General features: G+C 37.4%; 1 protein-coding gene across 1 annotated transcript in view; it reads right to left on the reverse strand.

Annotated features, from left to right (window-relative positions):
• PKHD1 (PKHD1 ciliary IPT domain containing fibrocystin/polyductin) overlaps positions 1-14,527 on the reverse strand; it is a 455,948-nt gene that overhangs the window by 123,753 nt on the left and 317,668 nt on the right. Inside the window, 4 exon segments of the mRNA XM_007972274.3 lie at positions 1,200-1,368; positions 2,257-3,135; positions 7,631-7,783; positions 9,212-9,366. Of these exon segments, the coding sequence (XP_007970465.3) occupies positions 1,200-1,368; positions 2,257-3,135; positions 7,631-7,783; positions 9,212-9,366 (1,356 nt within the window).

Raw genomic sequence — 14,527 nt, forward strand, 5'->3', positions numbered from 1 at the left:
TATAAGAAATAAATTTATGTCCATCTGCAGTGGTTCCTGCCTATAATCCCAAAACTTTGGGAGGCTGAGGTGGCGGATCACTTGAGCCCAGGAGGTCAAGGCTGCAGTTAGCCATGATTGTGCCATTGCACTTTAACCTGGGTGACAGAGTGAGACCCCCACCTCCAAAAATAAAATAAATAAATTTCTGTTCATAAATTATCCAGTCTGCAGTACTTTGTTATAGCAGCACAAACAGACTAAGACATACAACTTTACAACTATATCAGCCTGGGGTAAGACATGAACATAAGGAAAACTGGATAGTAAATTTTAAAAAGTGACAAAATTACATAAATTGCCTACCTAATCATGTTTAGGTACCTATAATGATTCAGGGATGGACATCAAAGACACTCATGTTAAGTCAAACACATGAATGTTCTAATTAGGGTGGTTTCTTTAGCGTGTTTTTTTGTTTGTTTGTTTTTGCTTTTTCCAACTAAAGGAGTTTACCCCAGTGTTGTGGGAAAGAACAAGTAATTCATTCCTCCTGCTTCTAACTTTCTACTCTTTCATGGCAAAAAATAAATAAATAAACAAAAAACCTCCTATCTAGTTTTCACACATTTGAATGAAACTCAGATCATATGTCAGAAAACAGTATTTACACCTGTTCTGAAATACCAGTATCTGCTAGAGCTCATCGTTCAGTTCAGAGATTCCTGTCAGCAGACACAATCTCCTTCTATCTACTAGTTCCTGCACAAAAGGCTCCCAAGGTCTCCTTCTGAAGACCACTGACACTTTACTCCAACGAAGAATGAAGAATTAGACTCAATTTATAACCAGAAAGTGTGAAAACATCCCAAAGAAGTCTCTCTAATAAAGACAAAACAATAAAACAATATCAATAAAACTTGCACTTCATTACTTCTGCCTCTTTCATTAGCTAAAGAAAGTCACATGGCTGAGTCCAGATTCAAGGGGGAGGGAAATAGCTCCTGCCTCTTTAGTGAGAGATATTTTAAAAATCATATATCACAAGGCATGAATATAGGAGGCGTAAAGAATTGGTCATTAAGTTAATGTCTCTTACCATTCTAAGACTTATTTCTATTTCTTTGATGATTTTATTCTTTTTAAAAAACATGTTTAGGGTTTGAAGAATTGCCAAGTACTTCATAAAAATGGCTTATTATAAATACTAAAAAGTATACCTGGGTTGTAATGAGGGAAAGTAGAACTTGTTTTTATCTTTTATCTTTAGCATCCTGGTCCTCTCTGCTGTTATTGGGTGCATAATTCCGGTATTCTCTGCATTTGGCAGAATGCAGACATCCAGGTCATCGCTATAGCAACTCTTCACAAAACTAGAAAAGGTAACATCTGAAATTTTAAAAATATAAATCATAACATTATATCATATAAACCACCAGTCATAACATCGAATATACAACTAAATATTGTTACAATAACATATACCCCACGTTAGTTTAAGTTATCCAGGAAAGTCTTAGGAATTTACATAAATCTTGATATAAAATATCTGTAGTTCTTCAATACATGGACATTGTATTCAACAGAGAAGAGTATTTCAATACATTAAAGCTTTAAGAGCAATAAGGCTTTTCATTTTAGGATTAATCAAAATCCATTCATTTTACAGAAAGACAAACCCACCGCCAGATAAAGTAAGTAACAGGGGAGAGAGTACAATGGTACAAGAGATCTAATAGAAGATCAACTGCACAAGTCATGTCACAACTTTGATTTTAACCCTTGCTGCTCAACCATCTACTAAGCAGCTTCAGATGAGACACAACTTCTACATTTCAATTTCCTCACTTGTATAATAGGAAAAATAACACCTAACCAAGAGAGTTCTTATGTAATCAAGTTAAATAATTGCTGTCTTGACCTGGAGTGGTCGCTAATGCCTGTCCTCCCAACACTTTGGGAGGCTGAGATGGGAGGATTGCTTGAGGCCAGGAGTTTGAGACCAGCCTGGTCAAGATGCAAGATTCCATCTCATTATATTCAAATTTTTAAAATTTTTATTAAAAACTAAGTTGTAGAAAGCTCTTCAATATGTATAAAGCAGTGACTTTTGTAAGAAATTATAAACTACCATTGTGGCTATCAATACTCAGCAGGTTGGACAGCAAACACTAGACCACAATGTACCTTTTTGTTGACAAAATTTCAGAATGCTATTAAAAATTATATGCAAGGATGTATGAAATGGCATTGCCTAGATAAAGTAAAACATCCTACCTTGAAGTTTCATGATTCCTGAAATTGAATGGCGATTCCTCACTTTGTGCCATGGCTCCTGAGGCCACTGATTTGGTTCTGAGGTGAATATAGGCCACAGAATACCAATTCGACCCCCTCTTGGATTGGAAGGAGCTCTATCTGTTGATGTCAAGTTGGCTGAGAGAGGCTTCACTTTGTCCTGAATGCAGTCAAAAGAAGAGCTGGTGGCCACAATGATTGAATTCCTAAGCACAATTTGCACTTTTTTGATGGAATTTTGTGGAGCAGAAAATACATACACTACTGCCAAAAGACCAATAGTATTGTCTACCAGAGTAATGTTCTCTATCTCCACGCTGTTCTCTACATGTAACATGGCACCATAGTCAAAGTTCTTGAAAGCCAAGAAGCCAGAGATTCTGGTACAGTTGTCAAGTCCACTTTCCTTGTAGAGGTGAAGGCCATGAAGACTTGAGTGGGCCACATTGTCAGACCAAAGCAGTTCACAAGAGGAGCACCTGTGGCCTCGGATGTGAAAGCCAACTCTCTCTGATCCCGCCACAACATTGCCATGGAGGTTGATGTCCTTTGCTTGGTTCACTTTGATTCCTGCCACCCAAATGGTGGACCATGCTGGCTGTGTCATCAGAACCACAAGGTTATTCGTGACAGTATAGGCCTGACCCTCTAAATCTATGCCATGGCCAGCTGTACCAAACACAATATTGTCATTTAAAAGTACTCCACGACTGGCAGTTGCATGAATGCCCCCGCCACAGCTCTGGTGCAGAGTAGACGATACGATCCAGGATCCTTCCGACACATTACTGAATTCAACAGATGAGTACAGTGGTGACCCGAAGTTCTGAATTTCCACATTAAGAAGTTGAAGGACACCTATAAACAAAATGCATGTCATCAGATACTTTCCCCACAAAATGCTGAAGAATGGCCCATTTTAGGGCATTAAGATATGAAGATTTTTAATGAAAATGTAAGTTTATTCTCAACACCAGCATCATATTTCACACCACAGATTCTCAACTAAAAACACAGGAATCATTACAAGTATCACATTAATGCCTGAATTGCATGTGCAGTCTAAAGAGTCTGGTAATAGGATGGGGAATGATGAGAGGAGAAATAGTAAAGAGGCAAACTTTGGGGATGGGCATGGCTAAGTTTAATGATTCTGTGCATTTGTCTGGGGCCGGGTCAAAGAACTGGGTAAGAATAAAGAGATTCTGGGTTTCTGGCCCTTCACCTCAAAGTCAAGTCTCCCTCTCAGCGTCTCAGTGGCACCACGTGAATGGCCACAGCCATTCACACGAAGACATTGCACAAATGAATATTAAGCATTTGTGAAGAAGGGTATGAGTGCAAAATTTCCTTCTGCTCAGTTGATGTCCAGAAGCATGATATTCAATACATGCTTCTGATTAAAATATGGTAGAAGCAATAACATGCTTTTAAAATCACTTTAAAGATTCTGTAAAATCTTTTCTATATTTTTATCCTGGCTACACTTTATTCACTGTTTCATTTTCATAATAAGATTTTCTATATCTTTTATGTGAGGAGAAAATAGTGAATTATTTACTCTCATTTGCAATGTTATTTGTACTGTTTTAAATAGATATTGTTGAAACACACTATAAAATACGACCACTAAGTTGATTTAAAAATACAATGATTCAGCATATATACTCTTGGTAAAATTAACAATAACATGATTATAGAGGAATTAATATGAAATAATGAGGTGAATTAAAAACTTTAACTCTCATATAACACTCATTATTTGCAGACACTGTTCTAATTTATATTCATCTATTTATTCATACTCCTAATTTTCCAAAAAATCCTATGTGGTAGGTACAATTATTATCTCCATTTTACAGATAAGGAAACTGAGGCAGAGAAGAGTGAACTAACAAGCTAGGACTTAAACTTAGGCATATGGATGAGAAGTCGCACTATTAACCCCATGCAGGCATCCTGGCAAGACAGGAAGACTCGGTGTATAAAAGTAGCATCTCTGCATTATGATTCAGATAACTGTGCTATAGCTATGAGCCAATAATTAGTTGTACGTCCTTTGCTAAGTAGGTCACAACTTTGGCTCCTTTTATTTTATTTTTTAAGGTATTGACTAAAGTAAACTCTGAAGTTATTTATCATAAAGATAAAGGAAGCAATACATTTGAAGTTTCTGTTTCACTGTTTTAATAATAGTATTTAAGGTTCAAAGACAGTACAGCCTAAGCCCCTCATTTCTTCACTACCTTTTTAGAGATGAGAAACTAGAACCCTAGCAAATAGGCTGCCATGAAGAAGCAAGTCCTTTTGAGAAAGACAGGCTAAGTAAAAGAACCTATACGTCTCCTTGTGGCCAGGCAACAGGATTCCAACGTATTTAAATTTCTCAATGAATGCTATTGAGGACGTATTGGTAGATGGTAGGAGGTTCTGGACATACTCACAGAACAATAAAACATCCGAAAGATATTTGTTGGGCAATATCACTCACCAATAGCACATAGCTGAAAGAGCTGGCAAACCTGCTCTGTGGAACTTTGGCACAAAGAACACCAAATGCAAGCATAAGTCCATACATAAACAGCTTATTTTTAGCATTTAATGTGATTTCAGAATCTCTGTCAAGGCAACATGTCAGTATTATTGTTATTTCCTAGGTTTCTTATAAAGGATATTACAAGGGAGATAAATAAAGAGATGCGTAGGGCATGGCATGAGAGAAGGGCATGCAGCTCCCATACCCTCCCCGGGTTCACCGCCTTAGTCTAGGAAACTCCACATGTTCAGCTATCCAGAAGCTCTCAGGATTATTTTAATTATCAGGTTTTTTAATGTCTTATACTTCCACGGATTTAATTCATAGTTTTAAACTGTACAAGGTCTTTTTACTTCTGTGCACATTAAACAATGACTGAAAATTAATCAATTAGTAAAGACTTAAAAATGTCTTGAGCATTTAAAAAAAGAATTAAGCAATTTTTTTTTTTTTTTTTTTTTTTTTTTTTTTTGAGACAGAGTCTCAGTCTGTTACCCAGGCTGGAATGCAGTGGCACAATCTTGGCTCACTGCAACCTCCATCTCCAGGGTGCAAGGGATCCTCCCACCTCAGCCTCTCAAGTAGCTGGGACTACAGGTTCATGCCACCATGCTTGGCTAATTTTTATGTTTTTAGGAGAGACAGGGTTTCACCATGTTAGCCAAGCTGGTATCGAACTCCTGACCGCAAGTGATCTGCCTGCTTCAGCCTCCCAAAGTGCTGGGCTTATAGGCATGAGTCACCGTGTCCAGCCTGAATGAAGCAATTATTTTATTCACAACTATCTTCGTATTTTTCCTTTTGAAAATCACTACTGAAAAATATTCTAGCAAGTTAAGTACAACTTGGTGGGTATTATTCAGGAAGAGAAGAATGATGGAGCCCTCCAATATAAAAGTAGGACTCAAAAGTCTTGACCTGCTTTTCTGCTCTGTAACAAATCAGTACCCATATCTGGCATCTCTGACCTACACCTGCTGAGCCCTTCTTATTCAGGCCCTGGACTATGATTGAATTTTGGAACAGAAAAAACTGGTAAAATTTGAAGAATGTCTTGAGTTTAGTTCATGGTAATGTACCAATGTTAATGTCTTTGTTTTGACAAATATACTAGTATTGTATCAGCTATTGATGGAAGAAAATTGAGTGAAATGTATACAAGATCTCTCTATACTACCTTTGCAGCTTTTCTGTAAATCCAAAATCATTACAAAATTAAAAGTTTATTTAACAAGAACCAGGCTTGAATCTACCACCTACTAGTCAAATGACTTTCCTTACTCTTCATTAATATTTTTCATTCATATTTATTAAGTACCTAATGTACAGCAGTTACCACACTGGGAAAACAGATGAAAGACCTATTTCTCATCTCAAGGAGTTTATAAGCTAATGAAGGAGCTACATAAATAAATAGGCAATTGTACTATAGACTCTATTTCCTGTATTAGGAATATAAAATTCTCTTATGAGGATTTTAGGATTAAATAAGATAAAATTTTCACTGTGTGAAAACCAGCACAGTTTCTGGTCCATAAGAAGCACAAAATAGAGTCTGAGTTTCCCTTCCCCAGGAGATGATGTAAGGATCAGCATTGTTAGAAGTTTAGGATCAGGTCAGTCTTGCTGCTGGTTCTGCTCTGACTTGGTGCTCAGCTGTAAGAACTGGCCTTCTGTCCTGTTCCTGTAACCATGCTCCAGCTTGGCCTGTGGTTTCAGTTAACTGGGGACTTATCTTGCTCTCTCCTTCCTGATTCCCCATCTTCATAAACCTTAGAGTGGTCTATTCTTAAAAGATTGGAACCAAGGCTTTGTCTCCATCATCTAGAGCAGGGTTCTCAACCTCAACACTATTGATATTTGGAGGCAAATACTCCTTTCCTGTGGGTGGCCGTCCTGTGCATGCTAGATGTTTGGCACTACCCATACATGCCAGAAGCTCCCTCAAGTTGTGACAAGTAAAAATGTCTCCAGATATTGCCAAATGTCACCTGGGGTAGTGGGCAGAAATCACCACTGATAAGGGTTTATGGAGATAGAGCTTGCTCTATTAACTAGAAATCTTAAATGTTTGATTTAAGGTCCAAACACTGCCCTTTACAAAACTGGTGAAATAGTTGTGCCAACAAAGAGTGTCCCATACTGAATATATTTGGGAAGTGTTTAGATCCTTTATTCTTGGCCTTCCCCAGGCCTTTATATATTCATGTACACCATGATATTCTAAGTTGGAGCTACAGTGACAACCAAACTGTTTGATCAGGAAAGAACTTTGGAATAAGGTATAAGGAACACACGTTTAAGAAATGAAGTCCTAATCATATAATTTTGCAGCATTCCAAAAGGGCTAAAACTTGAAAGAAACAAGAAAGATTGAACTGATCCTTAAAGCAGTCTAGAATATGGAAATCATTTTTATTTAAATTTACGCTATTAATTTATAGCATGAACTGATGCCTGCCATCAGATATAGCATGCTACTGGGAAAGAGTAATAGAAATTCAGGAAAGAGATAAAATTGAAGTGGTCATTAAATCATCTATAATTTCAAAGCAGAGGAAATTTCACATCTGCTGAAGATGTTTTCTTTGAGGTAAAAATGTGCATATGTGCTGATCGCTAGTATATTATTTTAACATCACACTGATAATTAAGCACAGATTAGGACTGAAAATTCATAGCGTCTCCAAGCACAAAGGAACTATCTCATTTGAACGTTTTGTTTTATAAATGAAAATTCTCACAGTTGGGATTTCTGGGTGTCCCAGATGAATAGGCTCCCATTGGTAATATCTAGTTACTTAACATTTCATTTACCTGAAAATTCTTCTCGGCTGGACTTCCTCAAGGGCCCCACAAACAGTCTCCCCCTACATGATATGTCAGGCTGAATTTGTATATTTCGAGTCAACAGTCCAACCTCAGCAGCCAAACGAATGTGTTGGCCATCCTCTGTGACATGGACACTTCCTGGGGCAATAGAAGTTGGGGGAAAAAAAACTTTAAAAATCTATTTCAAAAATCACTAGCTGGGGACCCAGCAAACCTGAGAAATGAAAACATCCTTTCCCCTCGGAAGTTCTACCAACATTAAGGTCTGCTTTTCCTCGGGCATTCTCCACAAAGGTCAGCTGAGAAATAAAATAACCCATTCACTTGTCTCTCTTTGGGATCAGAGTCAGAGTGTTTGAGCAAGAATTCATTTCTTCTTAATAACTGTGGGTACTGGGACAGGTCACTGGTTCAGGGAAGTCAGGGCAGACCTGTCCAATTAGTGGGGTCCCCAACCTCCTTCCTTAAATAGGTCAGCATGAGACTTCAGTGTTGGGTTGTACATTGTCCATGGACCTCTTTCATGAGAGTGAGGAATCCCAGATCAACTGAGGCAGGGACAGGGCAAAAGCAGCTATGTGTCACAGTAAAAGGAGAGCAAGAAGCAGCACCAGGCAGCAGCAGCGCCCTCTCATGGTGGATCTTCCACTCATCATGGCCTGAACAGCTTCCGCAGCAGTGGGAACTAAGCATCTTGCTAGTTTGTTTCACTGTCTACCATTTGCATTTCACTTTGCATCTTACTGAAATCAGTGCTGAAGATTTCTTTTTTCTTTGCTGCTTATTAAAAAAGAAATCCTCCTGGGAATGATGATTTAGACATAGCTTGAGACATTCCTGGTGAAACCGTGGATTTGACTCTCATGTACCAGAGACAAAAAGACATTCTCATTCCCCTTTATTTCCACAGTTTATTACTGATCAGCTATATCTCCTGGGTTAGATTTATTTATTAGACTGAATCAGGAAGGTTATTGTGACTTATTATTTATGTGTAGTACATTCTGTGTATTGTGTATAAACATATTTGGTACCTTTTTTATTTAAAAAAAGGCCTGGGCTTTTTTCTTTCATTTTTTGCAGTAATACTAATAGTAGCAGTTCATACATAAAATGTACTTCATGTCAGGAAGGACACATTTCTAAGTATGGAAAATGAAATCATTATTTACAGTAACTACCATATTCTAAGGGATTGTAATTCAATGTGTCAGGAAATAAACTGGAAACTCAGTGCCCATGAGTTTTATTCTGGCTTAAAACTGCCCAATGACCTTGAGCAAGATTCTTAACTCTTCTGCTCTTAGACTTGCCATTATAAATAAGGAGCAAAACGTGTGGAGATGTGTATGTGTGTATGTATATAACATCCAAGTATTCTTTAAAAATAAAGCAACAAAATTAATGAAGGAATAGAGATAAGGCCATGTAGCATGAGTCTAGGGCAGCAAGAAAGCATTGTTCTTCCCCTCTGAATGGCAATCAGATCCAAGGTCCCCAGCCAGGTTACCAAACATGGTCTTCCTGGCTCATTCACTTCCCTTAACCAGCAAACCAAAGCCTTACCAATGTGTCGGTGTTTGAGCCGTTCATGAATCCTCACATGGTGGCCCTTGACTTCCTTCACAGTGAGGACCTCTGCTTCGTGAGGCTCATAAGAAGAGGAGCTAAGGACGATTTTGTCATGGGGGCGCCAATCCACTGCATCTTCTACTATAATTCTGTAACAGCATAAAAATGGCATTGGATATAGTAACAGTGCAGCACAAGTTATCTATTAACTCCAGAGCAAGAAAAGGAAATCCACTGCGACCAACATATCCCACCAGAGAAACTGAAATGGAAATAAGACATGACAGTGGAAAAAAGGCTTTTGCAAATAGTTTAATTTAGCTAATGGAGTCAGTTTTCTGGCTTGGAAATGCATATGTTACAGAGATGGTGAAGATATTCCATGACCCCTGAAATAAAACAAAGGAATAAAAAACAATAAAAGTTCCAGAGGTTAGCACACATGTATACATCAGCAATCTTCCTTCTGGATTAGGGAATAGATTCAATAATAAAAGCATTTCAGAAAAGATCTTTTCTCTAATTTTCTGAAGAAATATAACGCCATTTTTTTTGACAACCTTGGACATTTTGCACAACTTTTCATCATGCATTACAACTTCTACCTTCATAGTGAGACAAACACAAGTGTGAATCGTAGAGGTGTCACTTACTAGCTGTGTGACCTTGAGAAGTCACTTCACTCCTCAGCTGCATATCCTCATCTGAAAAGTGCTGTATTTGTACCTTCTCTCTTCTCTCTCATCACATTATGAAGCAATGAGGGTCGTGTTCATTTTTGGTGTTTTTCAAGACACATATTTAATACAATTTCTGTTCAGTCTTTCACTGCCGCCTAGCATTCCCTCTGAATGTGACTGTTTTATTCTCTTCATAGTCATTACCAATTTCAACACCATAAATGTAATTACCTGCTTCATTAGCTAACGCCCAAAGTTTAGCTAGCTTTGGTAAAGAGTCTCCTCTATAGTGAATGTTCATTCAGATGACAGTGTCCATGTGCAGGGCATTCAATCATTCAACCTTTATTGACTGAGCAAATCTTATGCACCAGACAATACAGTAGATGCTAGATACATACAATAAGTAAAAAATACATCATTTGTATTAAAATACATAACTTAAATTCTGCCCAGCACATATCTTTAAAGAGTCTACTGTATGGGTGGAGGATTAACAGATGTTTAATATACAGTATTAAGCCCCCCAAAAGAAACATAAATTAAACCTAATCATTCATAAGCCAATCATATGAGTCTAATAAATGAAGTATTATAATAAATTCATATCTACATACCTAAGGTTGGAGAGAGAAAGAATCATAGAGAAGAAAAAAGACTACTATCAATTGATGCAACTTTAATGAAGGAATTTAGAGTCTTAGCTCTGTTCCTGATTTGCTATGACTTCCTAGAAAACTCCCAGTTATAGAATATTTAAGCAACATTAACTTTGAAAGGCAAGGAAACTAAGTTCCAAATAGATTAAATAAAAAAATGTAAGACTAGATAAATAACTGGAGCCACTGATTGAATTAGGACAAAGGAAGACTACCAATGAAGTCCAGCATTTTTTCCACTAAATACTCTCACTTTGTCTATCTTATTTTTAGTTCTTTGGGTGCTAAATGGTATTAGAAAAAGAGTATTCCCACATTTCATAATCTGTGAAATTATAAGAAGTCTATGATCCATACAATGGAATACTATATAGCCATTTTTAAAGTATCTTGTTGAAGAGTATTGAATTATAAGAAATTTTGTTCATGATGTATTGATTTCAAAAAGCAGGACATAAAATAATATGCTTCTTTTTTAATAAAAATAATACATGCACAGAAGAGAGGAAAGATGCATGTTAAAATGTTAGCCTACCTCTGGATGGTGGGATTATTAGTGATTTTCACTGCAATCTCAATTTTCTAACTTATCAGGTAGTATATTGTAGTTACGGGAAAAAAAAAGTCAATCTGCTGTAAAATTTAAATTAATCCTTTACTTCATAGTTAGCATTATTCAGTAGTCCCCAACCTTTTTGGCACCAGGGACCAGTTTTGTGAAGACAAATTTTCCACGGGGGAGATGGATTCGGGATGAAACTGTTCTACCTCAGATCATCAGGCATTAGATTCTCATAAGAACCATGCAACCTAGATCCCTCACATACACAGTTCACAATAGAGTTTGCATTTTTATAAGAATCTGATGACCCCTGATCAGACAGGAGGTGGAGCTCAGGCAGTAATGCTCCCTTACCCACCATTCACCTCCTGCTGTGCGTCCTGGTTCCTGAAAGGCTGTGGACCTGTACTGGTCTGTGACCCTGGGGGCTGGGAACCCCTGACCTAGATAACCTTTTTATCATTATTTATATTGTTGAATAAAGCTCTTCAAATGATAGGTCACTATAATATTCTGAAAAGTTTCATGTGGAAGTGAGACTAAAACTCATCCACATGAGATTTTTTTAGGGCAGTATTCTGTTTAATATTATAGGAGTACATATATATGATTACACATTTGTAAAAATCCATAAACTATTTAACATTGAGTGAACCCTAATGCAAATTTAAAACTCATAAAGCTTCATTTTCTAACTTCCTTATATAAGCCATCTGCTCTAACCAGATTAATCAGTTCACTCTCCCCTACTTCGCTCTTCGGGTCTCTCATTCTTGAAAATGGACACAAGTCGCTATGGTCACTATGCCTTCAAGAAGTCTTCAATGGGAGTCTCTTTCCAGTGAATGCCCGAAGCCTCCCCACTTTGTGTATCACCATCAATTTGACATAACAAATGCTATTTATTGCCTTGTGAGTGACTGATTTTGTACTCTTGTCATCTGTGACCATTCAACTTTTATATTGTTCATTGATATTTAATAAAAATAAGACTATATAAGGCCAAGTACAGTGGCTCTTGCCTTATAATTCCAGTACTTTGGGAGGCCGAGGCAGGAAGATCACTTGAGCCTAGGAGTTTGAGACCAGCCTGGGCAACATAGTGATCCCATCTCTACGAAAGTGAAAAGATAATAAAAAACTTAGCCTGGCATGATGTCACACACCTGTGGTCCCAGCTACTTGGGAGGCTGAGGTGGGAGGATGGCTTAAGCCCCAGAGTTTGAAGTTGGAGTGAGCTATGATCATGCCACTGCATTCCAGCAGCCTGGGCAACAGAGTGAGACCCTGTCTCAAAAAGAAAGAAAGAAGGAAGGAAGGAAGGAAGGAAGGAAGGAAGGAAGGAAGGAAGGAGAGAGAGAGAGAGAGAGAGAGAGAGAGGGAGGGAGGGAGGGAGGGAGGGAGGGAGGGAGGGAGGGAAGGCAGGCAAAAAAAAAAAAAAGAAAAAAAATCACTATCTGAACCCCATAGCATCTAACAATGTTCTAGGAATTATTAAAATTATTACTTCAAACTTTATATTAAAAACATGAAAGAACTTAATCTCTGACCTTTTCTGTTCTGACTTCCTAAACCTTGTGAGTTCATTAAAATGTATCTTTCCTCTATACTCCTGATGTCTTTGGGGTTCTATATATCATGAGAACCATACACACATGTGAAAGGAGCATTACTCCTTCCACTTCTATGTCCATATAGCAACAGTGGTAACTTCAGAGGAAATTGGGGTCTCATTATCAATAGCCTAGTTGGTTCCGCTAGTCAGATGTCAATTTTCCTTAAATTCCAACATCCACTATTCCTAGTTCCAGTCTTCAAACATCATGGTTACCCTCCAATCATATGAAGAAATCTTAGCTTAATGACTGGCTCAAAATCCCAGCTGTATTCTATGCTTCTGATTAATAAGACTCCTAGAGTTACAGGGAAGAGGGGAGAGTTGCTTGTTGTTATGAGCAAAACATACCTCAAATAAAAAATAAACAAAAAATTAAGACTTTTTTGCAACATAATTGTACCTAAATGGAAACCATAAGAGAGAGGAAAATATGAATAATCACTGTGAAAGTCTTTTTAAAGATAACTCTAAGAAAATATACACAAAATATCAGTACAGTTTCTTTATTTTGGCATAACTTTTGATCTAGTTCAGAGAAAATAATATTTACTAGTCAAAAATATAACACTTATTATTTACAGAGAATAAAAACGCTCCAGAATTTGATTTCAAAGTTTTTACAAAAATGAATGACGTTCACTTGTAAACACCTACAACTTAAATGAATTTGTTAACACTTGCGAGATCTTAATGATAATAACTGCATTTGACCATTAATTGTTATTATTATAACAACTTAGTTCAAGTATTAGAATATAGAGTTGGTGGCCTGATCCATTCATTGGCAGGAGTTCAGGATCACATATGTAACCTCTAAAAGATGATGGTTTTTTTCATATGTTAGAGGTCCAATAAACTACTGGGTTCTATTCTCAAATTGACTACTATTTTGATGCTGATGACTACTATTTTGGCTCAGAGGGTACAGATCACAAAACATGTCCCCTCTCACCTGCACCCCCAGGAACAGAGATGGCCACAGACTTCTGAACTCTACTAACATTTAGTCTTTTTTATTTTGTAACTTCAGTTTAAAATTTTTCTATCAGTGCCATTAAAATGTAATGAGGATTCTCAGACTGTATTAGTCTATGCTTGATCGTAAAGAAATTAAATTCTATAATGATGCTGGTAAAGATGGTGAGTGACAACAATAATAGCTATAGTTGATACCAATTATTTGTCTACCTGACTTCCTCTCTGCTTCATTCCAGAAAATCCCTCACACCTCATCTGAGAACTGCTCCGCTCGTCCACTGTACTGAAAGCTGTGAGAGCTGCAGGTTAAAGTCCCACAAACCCTTCATGAAAGGTTTGGCATAGGATCCAACCTGCATTCATTCACCAAAATCCTTCCCCTGGACTTCTGAATGAAACTGAGGAGAATTAGTAGTAATCTCCTCACTCGTGGTAAAGCTAGGACAAGTCAAACAGATCTGAGTTCACTTGCACCATACAGAATGAAGAAAATGATTCTCCAGTAGAAAAAAAAAAATGAGGTTGAAATAAAGAAGTAAAAAAGTAGAGGAGGAGAGGAAGGGCTTGATATCGTCTCCAAAATGGCTTAAGAAGGGTTACTTTTACTTGTACTTTGCACTTAGAGTCCCAACTGCCACAATAGCTACCCTGTCTTAAGGCTTACACTGCGCCAGAAACTGGGCTTGATACTTTATATGCATTAACTCCCTCAATCCTTATAACTATTCTATTAGCTATGTATTGTTACCCACATAATTAAAGAAAATAAGACTGAGGCTCAGAGAGAGTAATTTACTCAAAGTTACACATTTA

Source organism: Chlorocebus sabaeus, chromosome 17 (genome assembly GCF_047675955.1).
Source record: "Chlorocebus sabaeus isolate Y175 chromosome 17, mChlSab1.0.hap1, whole genome shotgun sequence".
Lineage (NCBI taxonomy): Eukaryota > Metazoa > Chordata > Mammalia > Primates > Cercopithecidae > Chlorocebus > Chlorocebus sabaeus.